Here is a 22,500-nt window from a genome sequence, read left to right on the forward strand (position 1 = left end):
ACATCTGTCACAATACACTGACATACATCTGTCCCAATACACTGACATACATCTGTCACAACACACTGTAACATACACGTAACGACATCTTTTACCACACATAGCAACACATCATACATCAAGGTGTAACGCGGCACATTGACCACGAGTAGCCAGTCGTCTCGCTGACCGCAACATACATTGGACTGCCGTAAGTTCTTGTATCCTATTGCTTGGCTTTGCCAACCTGAGGGCCAATAAGAACAAGAACATGAACAACCATTTACAAGAAGAAGAAGAAGAAGAAGAAGAAGAAGAAGAAGAAGAAGAAGAAGAAGAAGAAGAAGAAGAAGAAGAAGAAGAAGAACAACAACAACAACAACAACAACAACAACAACAACAACAACAACAACAACAACAACAACAACCAACACCAACACCAACAACAACAAGATGACAAGTGTGCAGAGTGACCTTGAATGTCTTGATGTCGGCGATGGTGGCGGTGGCAAGCTTGATGGCTTCAGGCGGCTTGGGTTCCTCCGGCTCCTCCTCGGGGGGTAGCAGAGACACGTCTTCCACCTGGCGACAGTCAACACACACCGTGTCTACACCGTGTCTTGGACACGTCTGCACCGTGTCTACACCATGATTTGGTCATGTCTACACCGTGTCTACACCGTGACTTGGACACGTCTACATCGTGTCCACACCATGACTTGGCCATGTCTACACCGTGACTTAGACACGTCTACACCGTGTCTACACCGTGTCTACACCATGACTTGGCCATGTCAACACCGTGTCTACACCATGACTTGGACACGTCTACATCGTGTCTACACCATGACTTGGACACGTCTACACCGTGTCTACACCGTGTCTACACCATGACTTGGCCATGTCAACACCGTGTCTACACCATGACTTGGCCATGTCAACACCGTGTCTACACCATGACTTGGCCATGTCTACACCGTGTCTACACCATGACTTGGCCATGTCTACACCGTGTCTACACCGTGACTTGGCCATGTCTACACCATGTCTACACCATGACTTGGCCATGTCTACACCGTGTCTACACCATGACTTGGCCATGTCTACACCGTGTCTACACCATGACTTGGCCATGTCTACACCGTGTCTACACCGTGACTTGGCCATGTCTACACCGTGTCTACACCATGACTTGGCCATGTCTACACCGTGTCTACACCATGACTTGGCCATGTCTACACCGTGTCTACACCATGACTTGGCCATGTCTACACCGTGTCTACACCATGACTTGGCCATGTCTACACCGTGTCTACACCATGACTTGGCCATGTCAACACCGTGACTTGGCCATGTCAACACCGTGTCTACACCATGACTTGGCCATGTCTACACCGTGTCTACACCGTGACTTGGCCATGTCTACACCGTGTCTACACCATGACTTGGCCATGTCGACACCGTGTCTACACCGTGACTTGGACACGTCTACGCCGTGTCTACACCATGACTTAGCCATGTCTACATCGTGTCTAAACCATGACTACACCAAGTTTTCATCATGCCCAACACTGACGTTACGCATGCTACGTAACTACGCTTTTTTTCTGGGATCTTGGCCGGTCAGTCAGTTTCACGGTACCAAACACCATGGTAAAATGTTATAGTTTAACTACAACACCAGGTTTTGTCAACCACTGTGTTAACTTCTAAAGGATGTGAGTTTGTAACGAACATCACTGGAACGTGTTTACACGTGCCATTATACATGTTCCAGCGAGTGCCAAGTTTAAGACAATTTGGGATCAGCCCTGTGTCGTGAACTACGATCAGCCCTGTGTCGTGAACTACGATCAGCCCTGTGTCGTGAACTACGATCAGCCCTGTGTCGTGAACTACGATCAGCCCTGTGTCGTGAACTACGATCAGCCCTGTGTCGTGAACTACGATCAGCCTTGTGTCGTTATTTCGATCAGCCCTGTGTCGTGAACTACGATCAGCCCTGTGTCGTGAACTACGATCAGCCCTGTGTCGTTACTTCGATCAGCCCTGTGTCGTGAACTACTTGCAACAAGACGCCATGCACGGGGACACGGCCAGCGCTGGGTGGTGAACTACTTGCAACAAGACGCCATGCACGGGGACACGGCCAGCGCTGGGTGGTGAACTACTTGCAACAAGACGCCATACACGGGGACACGGCCAGCGCTGGGTGGTGAACTACTTGCAACAAGACGCCATACACGGGGACACGGCCAGCACTGACCGTCAGCAACAGCTTCTGTCTCTCCCTCGTCCTGATTCGTTTCTGTTCGTCAAACTCGGCCAGGTTCTTCTTGTGCTTGTTGTTGAAGGCCTTCTGTACCTTGAACAGGTCCCTGCTGTACTCGTCCAGGTCGCCGTCGATCTGTTCCGCGTCCAGCTCCATGAAGTACCCGTCTATCCACCTGGGGTACATTTATATCACCCACATGAACGATATCTGTATTATGGATAATATCAGCTCCATGAAGTACCCGTCTATCCACCTGGGGTACATTTATATAACCCACATGAACGATATCTGTATTATCGATAATATCAGCTGCATGTAGTACCCGTCTAACCACCTTGGGTACATTTGTATCACACATATGCACGCCATCTGTATTATCGATATCAGCTGCATGAAGTGCCAGTCCATCCACCCGGAGAGTGCATGTAGTGTTTATATCATCCACCCGGAGAGTGCATGTAGTGTTTATATCATCCGTCTGAACAGGGCATGTATCGTTATAATCACCCGTTTGTACAGTGCATGTATCGTTTATATCACCCGTCTGTACAGTGCTTGTATCAATTATATCACCCATCTGTACAGTGCAAGTATCATTTATATCACCAGTCTATACAGTGCATGTATCGTTTATATCACCCGTCTGTACAGTGCCTGCATCGTGTATGTCACCCGTCTGTACAGTGCATGTGTCGTGTATATCATCCGTCTGTACAGTGCATGTATTATTTATATCTCCCGTCTGCACAGTGCATGTATCGTTTATATCACCCGTCTGTACAGTACATGTATCGTTTATATCACCCGTCTGTACAGTGCCTGTATCGTTTATATCATCCGTCTGAACAGTGCATGTATCGTTTATATCATCCGTCTGAACAGTGCATGTATCGTTTATATCACACGTCTGTACAGTGCATGTATCGTTTATATCACCCGTCTGTACAGTGCCTGTATCGTTTATATCATCCGTCTGAACAGTGCATGTATCGTTTATATCATCCGTCTGAACAGTGCATGTATCGTTTATATCATCCGTCTGAACAGTGCATGTATCGTTTATATCACACGTCTGTACAGTGCATGTATCGTTTATATCACCCGTCTGTACAGTGCCTGTATCGTTTATATCATCCGTCTGAACAGTGCATGTGTCGTTTATATCATCCGTCTGTACAGTGCATGTATCGTTTATATCACCCGTTTGTACAGTGCATGCATCGTGTATGTCACCCGTCTGTACAGTGCATGTGTCGTGTATATCATCCGTCTGTACAGTGCATGTATTATTTATATCTCCCGTCTGCACAGTGCATGTATCGTTTATATCACCCGTCTGTACAGTACATGTATCGTTTATATCACCCGTCTGTACAGTGCCTGTATCGTTTATATCATCCGTCTGAACAGTGCATGTGTCGTTTATATCATCCGTCTCAACAGTGCATGTATCGTTTATATCAAACGTCTGTACAGTGCATGTATCGTTTATATCACCCGTCTGTACAGTGCCTGTATCGTTTATATCATCCGTCTGAACAGTGCATGTATCGTTTATATCATCCGTCTGAACAGTGCATGTATCGTTTATATCATCCGTCTGAACAGTGCATGTATCGTTTATATCATCCGTCTGAACAGTGCATGTATCGTTTATATCACACGTCTGTACAGTGCATGTATCGTTTATATCACCCGTCTGTACAGTGCCTGTATCGTTTATATCATCCGTCTGAACAGTGCATGTGTCGTTTATATCATCCGTCTGAACAGTGCAAGTATCGTTTATATCATCCGTCTGAACAGTGCATGTATCGTTTATATCATCCGTCTGTACAGTGCATGTATTATTAATATCACCCGTCTGCACAGTGCATGTATCGTTTATATCACCCGTCTGTACAGTGCATGTATCGTTTATATCATCCGTCTGAACAGTGCATGTATTGTTAGTATCACCCGTATGTACAGGGCATGTATCGTTTATATCGCCCGTCTGTTCAGTGCATGTATCGTTCATATCACCCATATACACCAATTTGCGTTTTCAACAACAGTGCAGCGCGGTTTCCAGGACTCTGGACATAGGCTACTCTTCACGCTATTTAACACATCAAACTTCTGAACGCTTACTTTGGCAGACACAGTTTTAACAAGAAATTCCTACGAGGTAGGAAAAACACCCCCGTCAAAGGGAAATAACCTTCTCAGTTGGTGGCAGTGACTGAGCGAGAATGGTTATTTCCCTTTGACCATGAAGATGTCCCTCTACAAGTCCTTGTATAATTTTAATCCACCAATAACTCCCTAACCGTGTGTTTGACTGGTCCCAATTTTTGTAAGGACCGTCTCAGGAATGTATAGAACCTGTTCACCAAGTTTGGTGACGATCGGTCCGTTCATTCTTGAGATCTATATGCGAACACAAACACACAAACACACAAACACCCAAACAAACACATCGAGCGAAACCTATACACACCCCTATACCGGGGGTGTAAAAAGTAAATATAACACGTCATTCACATCATGTCGACACTGCAACGCACAGGAAAGAGATAACTCACTTCTTTTCAGCTTTCTGCCATTTGAGCATGATGGTGAAGACCCGGATGAAGGGCTCCAGGCTGGTTGACAGGTCTTCCACATCCGGGTACTTGCTGATCGGCCATTTGTACAGATGCTCTTCCTGTCAACATAAATTGTGGTGCGTGACAGTCCATCCGTGACCAGCCTTTCCCTGGTGGCTCCAGCATCACACGTACACCTGGCGTGTGTCTCTCGAGCCCTTCCCGTGTCTCTAGCATCACACAACTCTGGCGTGTGTCCCCCTAGCCCTTGTGACTCTAGCATCACACAACTCTGGCGTGTGTCTCCCTAGCCCTTGTGACTCTAGCATCACACAACTCTGGCGTGTGTCCCCCTAGCCCTTGTGACTCTAGCATCACACAACTCTGGCGTGTGTCCCCCTAGCCCTTGTGACTCTAGCATCACACAACTCTGGCGTGTGTCCCCCTATCCCTTGTGACTCTAGCATCACACAACTCTGGCGTGTGTCCCCCTAGCCCTTGTGACTCTAGCATCACACAACTCCGGCGTGTGTCCCCCTAGCCCTTGTGACTCTAGCATCACACAACTCTGGCGTGTGTCTCCCTAGCCGTTGTCACTCTAGCATCACACAACTCTGGCGTGTGTCTCCCTAGCCCTTGTGACTCCAGCATCACACAACTCTGGCGTGTGTCTCCCTAGCCCTTGTGACTCCAGCATCACACAACTCTGGCATGTCTTCCTAGCCCTTGTGACTCCAGCATCACACAACTCTGGCGTGTCTCCCTAGCCCTTGTGACTCCAGCATCACACAACTCTGGCTTGTGCCTTCCTAACCCTAATGTCTACCGATAATGACATCAAGAACAGCCCTCCCCTTGTGACTCTAGCATGACACAACTCTGGCTTGTGTCTTCCGAGTCCTAATGTCCAGCGATAATGACATCAAGACCAGCCCTCACCTTGTAGATCCAGTCGATAGTGTTCTGTACCTCTATCTCACCTTGTGGATCCAGTCGAGTGTCCTGCACGTCTATCTTACCCTGTCGATCCAGTCGATAGTGTCCTGTACCTCTATTTCACCTTGTGGATCCAGTCAATAGTGTTCTGTACCTCTATCTTACCTTGTGGATCCAGTCGATAGTGCCCTGCACCTCGATCTTACCTTGTGGATCCAGTCAATAGTGTTCTGTACCTCTATCTTACCTTGTGGATCCAGTCTATAGTGTTCTGTACCTCTATCTCACCTTGTGGATCCAGTCGATAGTGTCCTGCACCTCTATCTGACCTTCTGGATCCAGTCGATAGTGTTCTGTACCTCTATCTTACCCTGTGGATCCAGTCGACAGTGTCCAGTACCTCTATCTTACCTTGTGGATCCAGTCAATAGTGTGCTGTAACTCTATCTCACCTTGTGGATCCAGTCTACAGTGTCCTGTGCCTCTATCTCACCTTGTGGATCCTGTCGATAGTGCCCCGCACCTCTATCTCACCTTGTGGATCCAGTCGATAGTGACCTGCACCTCTATCTCACCTTGTGGATCCAGTCGATAGTGCTCTGTACCTCTATCTTACCTTGTGGATCCAGTCGATAGTGTCCTGCACCTATATCTCACCTTGTGGATCCAGTCGATAGTGACCTGTACCTCTATCTCACCTTGTGGATCCAGGTGATAGTGTCCTGCACCTCTGTCTCACCTTGTGGATCCAGTCGATAGTGTCCTGCACCTCTATCTCACCTTGTGGATCCAGTCGATAGTGCTCTGTACCTCTATCTTACCTTGTGGATCCAGTCGATAGTGTCCTGCACCTATATCTCACCTTGTGGATCCAGTCGATAGTGACCTGTACCTCTATCTCACCTTGTGGATCCAGGTGATAGTGTCCTGCACCTCTATCTCACCTTGTGGATCCAGTCGATAGTGTCCTGCACCTATATCTCACCTTGTGGATCCAGTCGATAGTGTCCTGCACCTCGATCAGCTTGCGCTGCACTTGCTGCGCGTCCTTGACGTAGAGCTGCATCATGTCGATCTCGCTGAAGTCGTTGAACTCGTCCACGCGGCGCTTGAGCTTGTTGATCTCCTTGTGCACCCCCTGAATCCTCCCTGAAAGCTCCTTCTCGCCCTTGGACCGCGCGCGGATCCCGATCTGAGGGAGATTGGGTGATCAGTGTCAGTGTGTACACATGCTCGCCCTGTCCATAACTTTATGTGCGTGGTTAGCGGACCGACTATCTTCTAGCCACAGACAGTAGGGTCGTGCGTGGTTAGCTGACAGATAGAGATAAATCAACAAGACAAGCACTGACCACGTCACTCTCGTCAAAGACAAGCTCAATGTGTTTCCAGTTGAAGACAGACAGACAGATAAATACACAAGTCAAGCACTGACCAGTTCACTCTCGTCAAAGACGGGCTCGATGTTGTGTTTCCAGTTGAAGACTTCGCTGTTGAGCGTGATGTCGTCCGGCGCGAACAGGTGAACACCCAGCAGGTACATCAAGCGCTTACAGGCGGCCTGCGCAACACGTAGTCACCATAGCAACACACAAGCAGTCCATCAACCTATGCATGTTGCCTGAACTGTGCATGTACCACACACGTTGTTTAGTTTATACCCAGCCTTAAAGCCTAGTCTTCATATGTCCTAGAGGGACGTATCTTAACCCAACACTCTCATAACGTAACTTTCACCTTTAAATCCAGGCTACACATTCCCTTTAGCGAGGTCTCAGCGTCAAACTCTATAATATCTATAGATATGTACGAACACTAATGGAAATGTCAAACTTGCATCCATACTAAAGCAAAGTCCACACATCTACAGATCTACAGATATGCACGAACACTAATGGAAATGTCAAACTTGCATCCATACTAAAGCAAAGTCCACACATCTACAGATCTACAGATATGCACGAACACTAATGGAAATGTCAAACTTGCATCCATACTAAAGCAAAGTCCACACATCTACAGATCTACAGATATGCACGAACACTAATGGAAATGTCAAACTTGCATCCATACTAAAGCAAAGTCCACACATCTACAGATCTACAGATATGCACGAACACTAATGGAAATGTCAAACTTGCATCCATACTAAAGCAAAGTCCACACATCTACAGATCTACAGATATGCACGAACACTAATGGAAATGTCAAACTTGCATCCATACTAAAGCAAAGTCCACACATCTACAGATCTACAGATATGCACGAACACTAATAGAAATGTCAAACTTGCATCCATACTAAAGCAAAGTCCACACATCTACAGATCTACAGATATGCACGAACACTAATGGAAATGTCAAACTTGCATCCATACTAAAGCAAAGTCCACACATCTACAGATCTACAGATATGCACGAACACTAATGGAAATGTCAAACTTGCATCCATACTAAAGCAAAGTCCACACATCTACAGATCTACAGATATGCACGAACACTAATGGAAATGTCAAACTTGCATCCATACTAAAGCAAAGTCCACACATCTACAGATCTACAGATATGCACGAACACTAATGGAAATGTCAAACTTGCATCCATACTAAAGCAAAGTCCACACATCTACAGATCTACAGATATGCACGAACACTAATGGAAATGTCAAACTTGCATCCATACTAAAGCAAAGTCCACACATCTACAGATCTACAGATATGCACGAACAATAATGGAGATGGTGACTAACTTACGTCCATCCTTAAGCCCAGTCTAACCATGACTAACTTACGTCCATCCTTAAGCCCAGTCTAACCATGACTAACTTACGTCCATCCTTAACCCCAGTCTAACCATGACTAACTTACGTCCATCCTTAAGCCCAGTCTAACCATGCCCTGCAGCGTGGCTTGGGCGGCGAACTCGATCATCTCCATTAGCTCCTCGCTAGACTCGGGCACCTTCAGACACCGCTCCTTTATCCGCTCAAACTCAGCAACAATACTGAAACACAGCGCACACCGAGACACATGGAGAGACAGACAACGATACTGAAACACAGCGCACACCGAGACACATGGAGAGACAGACAACGATACTGAAACACAGCGCACACCGAGACACATAGAGCGACAGGCAACGATACTGAAACACAGCGCTCACCGAGACACATAGAGAGACAGGCAACGATACTGAAACACAGCGCACACCGAGACACATAGAGAGACAGGCAACGATACTGAAACACAGCGCACACCGAGACACATAGAGAGGCAGGCAACGATACTGAAACACAGCGCACACCCAGACACATAGAGAGACAGGCAACGATACGGAAACACAACGCACACCGAGACACATGGAGAGACAGGCAACGATACTGAAACACAGCGCACACCGAGACACATGGAGAGACAGGCAACAATACTGAAACACAGCGCACACCGAGACACATAGAGACAGGCAACGATACTGAAACACAGCGCACACCGAGACACATAGAGCGACAGGCAACGATACTGAAACACAGCGCACACCGAGACACATAGAGCGACAGGCAACGATACTGAAACACAGCGCACACCCAGACACATAGAGAGGCAGGCAACGATACTGAAACACAGCGCACACCGAGACACATAGAGACAGGCAACGATACTGAAACACAGCGCACACCGAGACACATAGAGACAGACAACGATACTGTAACACAGCGCACACCCAGACACATAGAGACAGGCAACGATACTGAAACACAGCGCACACCGAGACACATAGAGCGACAGGCAACGATACTGAAACACAGCGCACACCCAGACACATAGAGACAGACAACGATACTGTAACACAGCGCACACCCAGACACATAGAGACAGGCAACGATACTGAAACACAGCGCACACCGAGACACATAGAGCGACAGGCAACGATACTGAAACACAGCGCACACCCAGACACATAGAGAGGCAGGCAACGATACTGAAACACAGCGCACACCGAGACACATAGAGAGACAGGCAACGATACTGAAACACAGCGCACACCCAGACACATAGAGAGACAGGCAACGATACTGAAACACAGCGCACACCGAGACACATGGAGAGACAGGCAACGATACTGAAACACAGCGCACACCGAGACACATAGAGAGACAGGCAACGATACTGAAACACAGCGCACACCGAGACACATAGAGAGGCAGGCAACGATACTGAAACACAACGCACACCCAGACACATAGAGAGACAGGCAACGAAACGGAAACACAGCGCACACCGAGACACATGGAGAGACAGGCAACGATACTGTAACACAGCGCACACCGAGACACATGGAGAGACAGGCAACGATACGGAAACACAGCGCGCACCGAGACACATAGAGAGACAGCCAACAATACTGAAACACAACGCACACCGAGACACATGGAGAGACAGGCAACGATACTGAAACACAGCGCACACCGAGACACATAGAGACAGACAACGATACTGAAACACAGCGCACACCGAGACATATGGAGAGACAGGCAACGATACTTAAACACAGCGCACACCGCGACACATGGAGAGACAGGCAACGATACTGAAACACAGCGCACACCGAGACACATAGAGAGGCAGGCAACGATACTGAAACACAACGCACACCCAGACACATAGAGAGACAGGCAACGATACGGAAACACAACGCACACCGAGACACATGGAGAGACAGGCAACGATACTGAAACACAACGCACACCGAGACACATGGAGAGACAGGGAACGATACGGAAACACAGCGCACACCGAGACACATAGAGAGACAGCCAACAATACTGAAACACAACGCACACCGAGACACATGGAGAGACAGGCAACGATACTGTAACACAGCGCACACCCAGACACATAGAGACAGGCAACGATACTGAAACACAGCGCACACCGAGACACATAGAGACAGGCAACGATACTGAAACACAGCGCACACCGAGACACATAGAGAGACAGGCAACGATACTGAAACACAGCGCACACCGAGACACATAGAGACTGAGGCAACGATACTGAAACACAGCGCACACCGAGACACATAGAGACAGGCAACGATACTGAAACACAGCGCACACCGAGACACATAGAGACAGGCAGAGAGACTGCTAAATATAGACAGGGAGATAGAAGACAAAGAAAGACAGAGAGAAAGACCGACACAGTGACAAAAGAGAAACCGACACACAAAGAGACAGACACAGACAGAAGAAAGACTAACACAGGGAAAGACTAACACAGGGAAAGACTAACACAGGGAAAGACTAACACAGGGAAAGACTAACACAGGGAAAGACTAACACAGGGAAAGACTAACACAGGGAAAGACTAACACAGGGAAAGACTAACACAGGGAAAGACTAACACAGAGAAAGACTAACACAGGGAAAGACTAACACAGGGAAAGACTAACACAGGGAAAGACATGCACACAGGGAAAGAAAAGACACAGATAGAAAGACATGCACACAGAGAAAGACATGCACAGAGAGAAAGACATGCACACAGAGAAAGACATGCACAGAGAGAAAGACATGCACAGAGAGAAAGACATGCACAGAGAGAAAGACATGCACAGAGAGAAAGACATGCACACAGAGAAAGACATGCACACAGAGAAAGACATGCACACAGAGAAAGACATCCACAGAGAGAAAGACATGCACACAGAGAAAGACATGCACAGAGAGAAAGACATCCACAGAGAGAAAGACATGCACAGAGAGAAAGACATGCACACAGAGAAAGACATGCACAGAGAGAAAGACATGCACAGAGAGAAAGACATGCACAGAGAGAAAGATATGCACACAGAGAAAGACATGCACAGAGAGAAAGACATGCACAGAGAGAAAGACATGCACAAAGAGAAAGACATGCACACAGAGAAAGACATGCACAGAGAGAAAGACATGCACAGAGAGAAAGACATGCACACAGAGACACATAGAGAGGCAGGCAACGATACCGAAACACAACGCACACCCAGACACATAGAGAGACAGGCAACAATACGGAAACACAGCGCACACCGAGACACATGGAGAGACAGGCAACGATACTGAAACACAACGCACACCGAGACACATGGAGAGACAGGCAACGATACGGAAACACAGTGCACACCGAGACACATAGAGAGACAGCCAACAATACTGAAACACAACGCACACCGAGACACATAGAGACAGGCAACGATACTGAAACACAGCGCTCACCGAGACACATAGAGCGACAGGCAACGATACTGAAACACAGCGCACACCGAGACACATAGAGAGACAGGCAACGATACTGAAACACAGCGCACACCCAGACACATAGAGAGGCAGGCAACGATACTGAAACACAGCGCACACCGAGACACATAGAGACAGGCAACGATACTGAAACACAGCGCACACCGAGACACATAGAGCGACAGGCAACGATACTGAAACACAGCGCACACCCAGACACATAGAGAGGCAGGCAACGATACTGAAACACAGCGCACACCGAGACACATAGAGCGACAGGCAACGATACTGAAACACAGCGCACACCCAGACACATAGAGACAGGCAACGATACTGAAACACAGCGCACACCCAGACACATAGAGACAGGCAACGATACTGAAACACAGCGCACACCAAGACACATAGAGCGACAGGCAACGATACTGAAACACAGCGCACACCCAGACACATAGAGAGACAGGCAACGATACTGAAACACAGCGCACACCGAGACACATAGAGAGACAGGCAACGATACTGAAACACAGCGCACACCCAGACACATAGAGAGACAGGCAACGATACTGAAACACAGCGCACACCGAGACACATAGAGAGACAGGCAACGATACTGAAACACAGCGCACACCGAGACACATAAGAGAGACAGGCAACGATACTGAAACACAGCGCACACCGAGACACATAGAGAGGCAGGCAACGATACTGAAACACAACGCACACCGAGACACATAGAGAGACAGCCAACGAAACGGAAACACAGCGCACACCGAGACACATGGAGAGACAGGCAACGATACTGAAACACAACGCACACCGAGACACATGGAGAGACAGACAACGATACGGAAACACAGCGCACACCGAGACACATAGAGAGACAGCCAACAATACTGAAACACAACGCACACCGAGACACATGGAGAGACAGGCAACGATACTGAAACACAGCGCACACCGAGACACATAGAGACAGACAACGATACTGAAACACAGCGCACACCGAGACATATGGAGAGACAGGCAACGATACTGAAACACAGCGCACACCGAGACACATGGAGAGACAGGCAACGATACTTAAACACAGCGCACACCGAGACACATGGAGAGGCAGGCAACGATACTGAAACACAACGCACACCCAGACACATAGAGAGACAGGCAACAATACGGAAACACAGCGCACACCGAGACACATGGAGAGACAGGCAACGATACTGAAACACAACGCACACCGAGACACATGGAGAGACAGGCAACGATACGGAAACACAGCGCACACCGAGACACATAGAGAGACAGCCAACAATACTGAAACACAACGCACACCGAGACACATGGAGAGACAGGCAACGATACTGAAACACAGCGCACACCGAGACACATAAAGACAGACAACGATACTGAAACACAGCGCACACCGAGACACATAAAGACAGACAACGATACTGTAACATAGCGCACACCGAGACACATAGAGAGACAGGCAACGATACTGAAACACAGCCCACAACGAGACACATAGAGACAGGCAACGATACTGAAACACAGCCCACAACGAGACACATAGAGACAGGCAACGATACTGAAACACAGCGCACACCGAGACACATAGAGACAGGCAGAGAGACTGCTAAATATAGACAGGGAGATAGAAGACAAAGAAAGACAGAGAGAAAGACCGACACAGTGACAAAAGAGAAACCGACACACAAAGAGACAGACACAGACAGAAGAAAGACTAACACAGGGAAAGACTAACACAGGGAAAGACTAACACAGGGAAAGACTAACACAGGGAAAGACTAACACAGGGAAAGACTAACACAGGGAAAGACTAACACAGGGAAAGACTAACACAGAGAAAGACTAACACAGGGAAAGACTAACACAGGGAAAGACTAACACAGGGAAAGACATGCACACAGGGAAAGAAAAGACACAGATAGAAAGACATGCACAGAGAGAAAGACATCCACAGAGAGAAAGACATGCACACAGAGAAAGACATGCACAGAGAGAAAGACATGCACAGAGAGAAAGACATGCACACAGAGAAAGACATGCACAGAGAGAAAGACATGCACACAGAGAAAGACATGCACACAGAGAAAGACATGCACAGAGAGAAAGATATGCACAGAGAGAAAGACATGCACAGAGAGAAAGACATGCACACAGAGAAAGACATGCACACAGAGAAAGACATGCACAGAGAGAAAGACATGCACACAGAGAAAGACATGCACACAGAGAAAGACATGCACACAGAGAAAGACATGCACACAGAGAAAGACATGCACAGAGAGAAAGACATGCACACAGAGAAAGACATGCACAGAGAGAAAGACATCCACAGAGAGAAAGACATGCACACAGAGAAAGACATGCACACAGAGAAAGACATGCACAGAGAGAAAGACATCCACAGAGAGAAAGACATGCACAGAGAGAAAGACATCCACAGAGAGAAAGACATGCACACAGAGAAAGACATGCACAGAGAGAAAGACATGCACAGAGAGAAATACATGCACAGAGAGAAAGACATGCACAGAGAGAAAGACATGCACACAGAGAAAGACATGCACAGAGAGAAAGACATGCACAGAGAGAAAGACATGCACACAGAGAAAGACATGCACACAGAGAAAGACATGCACAGAGAGAAAGACATGCACACAGAGAAAGACATGCACACAGAGAAAGACATGCACACAGAGAAAGACATGCACAGAGAGAAAGACATGCACAGAGAGAAAGACATGCACAGAGAGAAAGACATGCACAAAGAGAAAGACATGCAGAAAGACATGCACAGAGAGAAAGACATGCACAGAGAGAAAGACATGCACAAAGAGAAAGACATGCACAGAGAGAGAAAGACATGCACAGAGAGAAAGATATGCACAGAGAGAAAGACATGCACAGAGAGAAAGACATCCACAGAGAGAAAGACATGCACACAAAGAAAGACATGCACAGAGAGAAAGACATGCACAGAGAGAAAGACATGCACAAAGAGAAAGACATGCACACAGAGAGAAAGACATGCACACAAAGAAAGACATGCACAGAGAGAAAGACATGCACAGAGAGAAAGACATGCACAAAGAGAAAGACATGCACAGAGAGAAAGACATGCACAGAGAGAAAGACATGCACAAAGAGAAAGACATGCACACAGAGAGAAAGACATGCACACAAAGAAAGACATGCACAGAGAGAAAGACATGCACAGAGAGAAAGACATGCACAGAGAGAAAGACATGCACACAGAGAGAAAGACATGCACACAGAGAAATACATGCACACAGAGAAAGACATGCACACAGAGAAAGACATGCACACAGAGAAAGACATGCACAGAGAGAAAGACATGCACAGAGAGAAAGACATGCACAGAGAGAAAGACATGCACACAGAGAAAGACATGCACACAGAGAAAGACGTGCACAGAGAGAAAGACATGCACACAGAGAGAAAGACATGCACACAGAGAAATACATGCACACAGAGAAAGACATGCACACAGAGAAAGACATGCACACAGAGAAAGACATGCACACAGAGAAAGACATGCACACAGAGAAAGACATCCACAGAGAGAAAGACATGCACACAGAGAGAAAGACATGCACACAGAGAGAAAGACATGCACACAGAGAGAAAGACATGCACACAGAGAGAAAGACATGCACACAGAGAGAAAGACATGCACACAGAGAGAAAGACATGCACACAGAGAAAGACATGAACACAGAGAAAGACATGCACACAGAGAAAGACATGCACAAAGAGAAAGACATGCACACAGAGAGAAAGACATGCACACAGAGAAAGACATGCACAGAGAGAAAGACATGCACACAGAGAAAGACATGCACAGAGAGAAAGACATGCACAGAGAGACAGACATGCACAGAGAGAGAAAGACATGCACAGAGAGAAAGACATGCACAGAGAGAAAGACATGCACAGAGAGAAAGACATGCACACAGAGAGAAAGACATGCACACAGAGAAAGACATGCACACAGAGAAAGACATGCACAGAGAGAAAGACATGCACAGATAGAAAGACATGCACACAGAGAAAGACATGCACACAGAGAAAGACATGCACAGAGAGAAAGACATGCACAGAGAGAGAAAGACATGCACAGAGAGAAAGACATGCACACAGAGAAAGACATGCACAGAGAGAAAGACATCCACAGAGAAAGACATGCACAGAGAGAAAGACATGCACAGAGAGAAAGACATGCACAAAGAGAAAGACATGCACAGAGAGAAAGACATGCACAAAGAGAAAGACATGCACACAAAGAAAGACATGCACAGAGAGAAAGACATGCACAGAGAGAAAGACATGCACACAGAGAAAGACATGCACACAGAGAAAGACATGCACAGAGAGAAAGACATGCACACAGAGAAAGACATGCACAGAGAGAAAGACATGCACACAGAGAAAGACATGCACAGAGAGAAAGACATGCACAGAGAGAAATACATGCACAGAGAGAAAGACATGCACAGAGAGAAAGACATGCACACAGAGAAAGACATGCACAGAGAGAAAGACATGCACAGAGAGAAAGACATGCACACAGAGAAAGACATGCACACAGAGAAAGACATGCACACAGAGAGAAAGACATGCACACAGAGAAAGACATGCACAGAGAGAAAGACATGCACACAGAGAAAGACATGCACACAGAGAAAGACATGCACAGAGAGAAAGACATGCACACAGAGAAAGACATGCACACAGAGAAAGACATGCACACAGAGAAAGACATGCACAGAGAGAAAGACATGCACAGAGAGAAAGACATGCACAGAGAGGTCATCAACGTACCTGAGGTTCTCCGTGCGGTGGTTGTCCACGACGTGGCCCAGGATCCTGTTGACGTACCTCCGAGTCGTGTCGACCAGCCCCAGCTTGAGGTCGTCGTTCTCCATGTGGAACATGTCAAAGTGGGCCCGAGAGTCCTGGCCCATCAGTTCACTGGCCAGTGACCGGTACTTCTCTATCTCCTGTAACAGTCAACATCTCTATGTCAAAGTGGGCCCGAGAGTCCTGGCTCATCAGTTCACTGGCCAGTGACCGGTACTTCTCTATCTCCTGAAACAGTCAACATCGCTTTTCTGTACCTCTCTTCGTTTTAACTTTCTGAGCGTGTTTTTAATCCAAACATATCATATCTATATGTTTTTGGAATCAGGAACCGACAAGGAATAAGATGAAATTGTTTTTAAATCGAGTTCGGAAATTTAATTGTGATCATAATTTTTATATTTTTAATTTTCAGAGCTTGTTTGTAATTCAAATATAACATATTTATATGTTTTTGAAATCAAGAAATGATGAAGAATAAGATGAACGTACATTTGGATCGTTTTATTTAAAAACAAAATTAATGACAATTTTTAGATTTTTAATGACCAAAGTCATAAATTAATTTTTAAGCCACCAAGCTGAAATGCAATACCGAAGTCCGGCTTTTGTCGAAGATTGCTTGGCCAAAATTTCAATCAATTTGATTGAAAAATGAGGGTGTGACAGTGCCGCCTCAACTTTTACAAAAAGCCGGATATGACGTCATCAAATACATTTATCGAAAAAATGAAAAAAACCTCTGGGGATATCATACCCAGGAACTCTCATGTAAAATTTCATAAAGATCGGTTAAGTAGTTTACTCTGAATCGCTCTACACACACAGACAGACAGACACACACACACACACAGACACACATACACCACGACCCTCGTCTCGATTCCCCTCTATTAGTGTGAAAGAAAACGTCTGTCACACGACCAAGTCTGAATAGCAGGTACTGTCACACGACCAAGTCTGAATAGCACGTACTGTCACACGACCAAGTCTGAATAGCAGGTACTGTCACACGACCAAGTCTGAATAGCACGTACTGTCACACGACCAAGTCGGAATAGCATTTATGTCTCACAGCTTCAACAGAGGAGAGAACAAACACGTTTTGCGTACTCAAGCTTGAAAAACCTAAACACAGGAGCAGCCATTGTGGAGAGATCTACTTTTTGACGGAAGTGAACAAACAACTATGAATGACGTCTCGGTATTTGTGAATGACGTCACAGTCATCGTCACAGTCTGTATCTTTTGAAGTACCTTCTTCATGACGTCTTTCTGTGTCTGCATCCGCGAAATGTTTGTTCTTTTCGGGGTCTTTGTCATCTATGTTCAGAACTCTGTCCTTCTAGTTTCAGACTAACAGGCCTCCTGAGCGAGCCACTTTCCAAGGGCAGCTAAATTCGCGTATGGAAACAGTACTGTCGTCTAGGATGCCGTTCTCAGTATTCTCAGCGTTGAAGAATTTGTAAAGAGAAGAAACGATAACAGCAGGAGAAATAAAAGTCGTGTGTGCATTTTAAGGCTTTTGGAGGGACGATTTCGAGTTTAAATCCGTTCTTGCGCATGCTCCAAAGCGTGTAACATACAATCTTGCACACGTTTGCTTTAGTAGTGGCAAAGAAGGAAAGCGTGTGACATATATATCTCCTGCAACAGTCAACATCTCTATCTCCTGTAACAGTCAACATCTCTATCTCCTGTAACAGTCAACATCTCTATCTCCTGTAACAGTCAACATCTCTATCTCTTGTAACAGTCAACATCTCTATCTCCTGTAACAGTCAACATCTCTATCTCCTGTAACAGTCAACATCTCTATCTCCTGTAACAGTCAACATCTCTATCTCCTGTAACAGTCAACATCTCTATCTCCTGTAACAGTCAACATCTCTATCTCTTGTAACAGTCAACATCTCTATCTCCTGTAACAGTCAACATCTCTATCTCCTGTAACAGTCAACATCTCTATCTCTTGTAACAGTCAACATCTCTATCTCCTGTAACAGTCAACATCTCTATCTCCTGTAACAGTCAACATCTCTATCCTCCTGTAACAGTCAACGTCTCTATCTCTTGTAACAGTCAACGTCTCTATCTCTTGTAACAGTCAACATCTCTATCTCCTGTAACAGTCAACATCTCTATCTCCTGTAACAGTCAACATCTCTATCTCCTGTAACAGTCAACATCTCTATCTCTTGTAACAGTCAACATCTCTATCTCTTGTAACAGTCAACATCTCTATCTCCTGTAACAGTCAACATCTCTATCTCCTGTAACTGTCAACATCTCTATCTCTTGTAACAGTCAACATCTCTATCTCCTGTAACTGTCAACATCTCTATCTCCTGTAACAGTCAACATCTCTATCTCCTGTAACAGTCAACATCTCTATCTCCTGTAACAGTCAACATCTCTATCTCCTGTAACAGTCAACATCTCTATCTCTTGTAACAGTCAACATCTCTATCTCTTGTAACAGTCAACATCTCTATCTCCTGTAACAGTCAACATCTCTATCTCTTGTAACAGTCAACATCTCTATCTCCTGTAACAGTCAACATCTCTATCTCTTGTAACAGTCAACATCTCTATCTCTTGTAACAGTCAACATCTCTATCTCCTGTAACAGTCAACATCTCTATCTCCTGTAACAGTCAACATCTCTATCTCCTGTAACAGTCAACATCTCTATCTCCTGTAACAGTCAACATCTCTATCTCCTGTAACAGTCAACATCTCTATCTCTTGTAACAGTCAACATCTCTATCTCTTGTAACAGTCAACATCTCTATCTCCTGTAACAGTCAACATCTCTATCTCTTGTAACAGTCAACATCTCTATCTCCTGTAACAGTCAACATCTCTATCTCCTGTAACAGTCAACATCTCTATCTCCTGTAACAGTCAACATCTCTATCTCCTGTAACAGTCAACATCTCTATCTCCTGTAACAGTCAACATCTCTATCTCCTGTAACAGTCAACATCTCTATCTCTTGTAACAGTCAACATCTCTATCTCCTGTAACAGTCAACATCTCTATCTCCTGTAACAGTCAACATCTCTATCTCCTGTAACAGTCAACATCTCTATCTCTTGTAACAGTCAACATCTCTATCTCCTGTAACAGTCAACATCTCTATCTCTTGTAACAGTCAACATCTCTATCTCTTGTAACAGTCAACATCTCTATCTCTTGTAACAGTCAACATCTCTATCTCCTGTAACAGTCAACATCTCTATCTCCTGTAACAGTCAACATCTCTATCTCCTGTAACAGTCAACATCTCTATCTCTTGTAACAGTCAACATCTCTATCTCCTGTAACAGTCAACATCTCTATCTCCTGTAACAGTCAACATCTCTATCTCCTGTAACAGTCAACATCTCTATCTCCTGTAACAGTCAACATCTCTATCTCTTGTAACAGTCAACATCTCTATCTCCTGTAACAGTCAACATCTCTATCTCTTGTAACTGTCAACATCTCTATCTCTTGTAACAGTCAACATCTCTATCTCTTGTAACTGTCAACATCTCTATCCCTTGTAACTGTCAACATCTCTATCCCTTGTAACAGTCAACATCTCTATCTCCTGTAACAGTCAACATCTCTATCTCTTGTAACAGTCAACATCTCTATCTCCTGTAACAGTCAACATCTCTATCTCCTGTAACAGTCAACATCTCTATCTCCTGTAACAGTCAACATCTCTATCTCTTGTAACAGTCAACATCTCTATCTCTTGTAACAGTCAACATCTCTATCTCCTGTAACAGTCAACATCTCTATCTCCTGTAACTGTCAACATCTCTATCTCTTGTAACAGTCAACATCTCTATCTCTTGTAACTGTCAACATCTCTATCTCCTGTAACAGTCAACATCTCTATCTCTTGTAACAGTCAACATCTCTATCTCCTGTAACAGTCAACATCTCTATCTCCTGTAACAGTCAACATCTCTATCTCTTGTAACAGTCAACATCTCTATCTCCTGTAACAGTCAACATCTCTATCTCCTGTAACAGTCAACATCTCTATCTCCTGTAACAGTCAACATCTCTATCTCCTGTAACAGTCAACATCTCTATCTCCTGTAACAGTCAACATCTCTATCTCTTGTAACAGTCAACATCTCTATCTCCTGTAACAGTCAACATCTCTATCTCTTGTAACAGTCAACATCTCTATCTCCTGTAACTGTCAACATCTCTATCTCTTGTAACAGTCAACATCTCTATCTCTTGTAACAGTCAACATCTCTATCTCTTGTAACAGTCAACATCTCTATCTCTTGTAACAGTCAACATCTCTATCTCTTGTAACAGTCAACATCTCTATCTCCTGTAACAGTCAACATCTCTATCTCTTGTAACAGTCAACATCTCTATCTCTTGTAACAGTCAACATCTCTATCTCTTGTAACAGTCAACATCTCTATCTCTTGTAACAGTCAACATCTCTATCTCCTGTAACAGTCAACATCTCTATCTCTTGTAACAGTCAACATCTCTATCTCCTGTAACAGTCAACATCTCTATCTCCTGTAACAGTCAACATCTCTATCTCCTGTAACAGTCAACATCTCTATCTCCTGTAACAGTCAACATCTCTATCTCCTGTAACAGTCAACATCTCTATCTCTTGTAACAGTCAACATCTCTATCTCATGTAACAGTCAACATCTCTATCTCTTGTAACAAGTCAACATCTCTATCTCCTGTAACAGTCAACATCTCTATCTCCTGTAACAGTCAACATCTCTATCTCATGTAACAGTCAACATCTCTATCTCATGTAACAGTCAACATCTCTACCTCCTGTAACAGTCAACATCTCTATCTCCTGTAACAGTCAACATCTCTATCTCTTGTAACAGTCAACATCTCTATCTCCTGTAACAGTCAACATCTCTATCTCTTGTAACAGTCAACATCTCTATCTCCTGTAACAGTCAACATCTCTATCTCCTGTAACAGTCAACATCTCTATCTCCTGTAACAGTCAACATCTCTATCTCTTGTAACAGTCAACATCTCTATCTCCTGTAACAGTCAACATCTCTATCCCTTGTAACAGTCAACATCTCTATCTCTTGTAACAGTCAACATCTCTATCTCATGTAACAGTCAACATCTCTATCTCTTGTAACTGTCAACATCTCTATCCCTTGTAACTGTCAACATCTCTATCTCCTGTAACTGTCAACATTTCTATCTCTTGTAACTGTCAACATCTCTATCTCTTGTAACTGTCAACATCTCTATCCCTTGTAACAGTCAACATCTCTATCTCTTGTAACAGTCAACATCTCTATCTCCTGTAACAGTCAACATCTCTATCTCTTGTAACAGTCAACATCTCTATCTCTTGTAACTGTCAACATCTCTATCTCCTGTAACTGTCAACATCTCTATCTCTTGTAACTGTCAACATCTCTATCTCCTGTAACAGTCAACATCTCTATCTCCTGTAACAGTCAACATCTCTATCTCCTGTAACTGTCAACATTTCTATCTCTTGTAACTGTCAACATCTCTATCTCTTGT

At 45.3% G+C, this 22,500-nt stretch overlaps 1 protein-coding gene across 1 annotated transcript in view; it reads right to left on the reverse strand.

The window, feature by feature from the left end:
* The window catches only part of LOC138963734 (dynein axonemal heavy chain 12-like), a 188,441-nt gene that overhangs the window by 127,843 nt on the left and 38,098 nt on the right, over positions 1 to 22,500 (reverse strand). Inside the window, exons 11-17 of the mRNA XM_070335583.1 lie at positions 16,909 to 17,087; positions 8,627 to 8,762; positions 7,196 to 7,321; positions 6,746 to 6,952; positions 4,822 to 4,943; positions 2,246 to 2,426; positions 454 to 561 (exon numbers count right to left, since the gene is read on the reverse strand). Of these exons, the coding sequence (XP_070191684.1) occupies positions 454 to 561; positions 2,246 to 2,426; positions 4,822 to 4,943; positions 6,746 to 6,952; positions 7,196 to 7,321; positions 8,627 to 8,762; positions 16,909 to 17,087 (1,059 nt within the window). The remainder of the gene's footprint in view (positions 1 to 453; positions 562 to 2,245; positions 2,427 to 4,821; positions 4,944 to 6,745; positions 6,953 to 7,195; positions 7,322 to 8,626; positions 8,763 to 16,908; positions 17,088 to 22,500) is intronic.

Source organism: Littorina saxatilis, linkage group LG4 (assembly GCF_037325665.1).
Source record: "Littorina saxatilis isolate snail1 linkage group LG4, US_GU_Lsax_2.0, whole genome shotgun sequence".
Lineage (NCBI taxonomy): Eukaryota > Metazoa > Mollusca > Gastropoda > Littorinimorpha > Littorinidae > Littorina > Littorina saxatilis.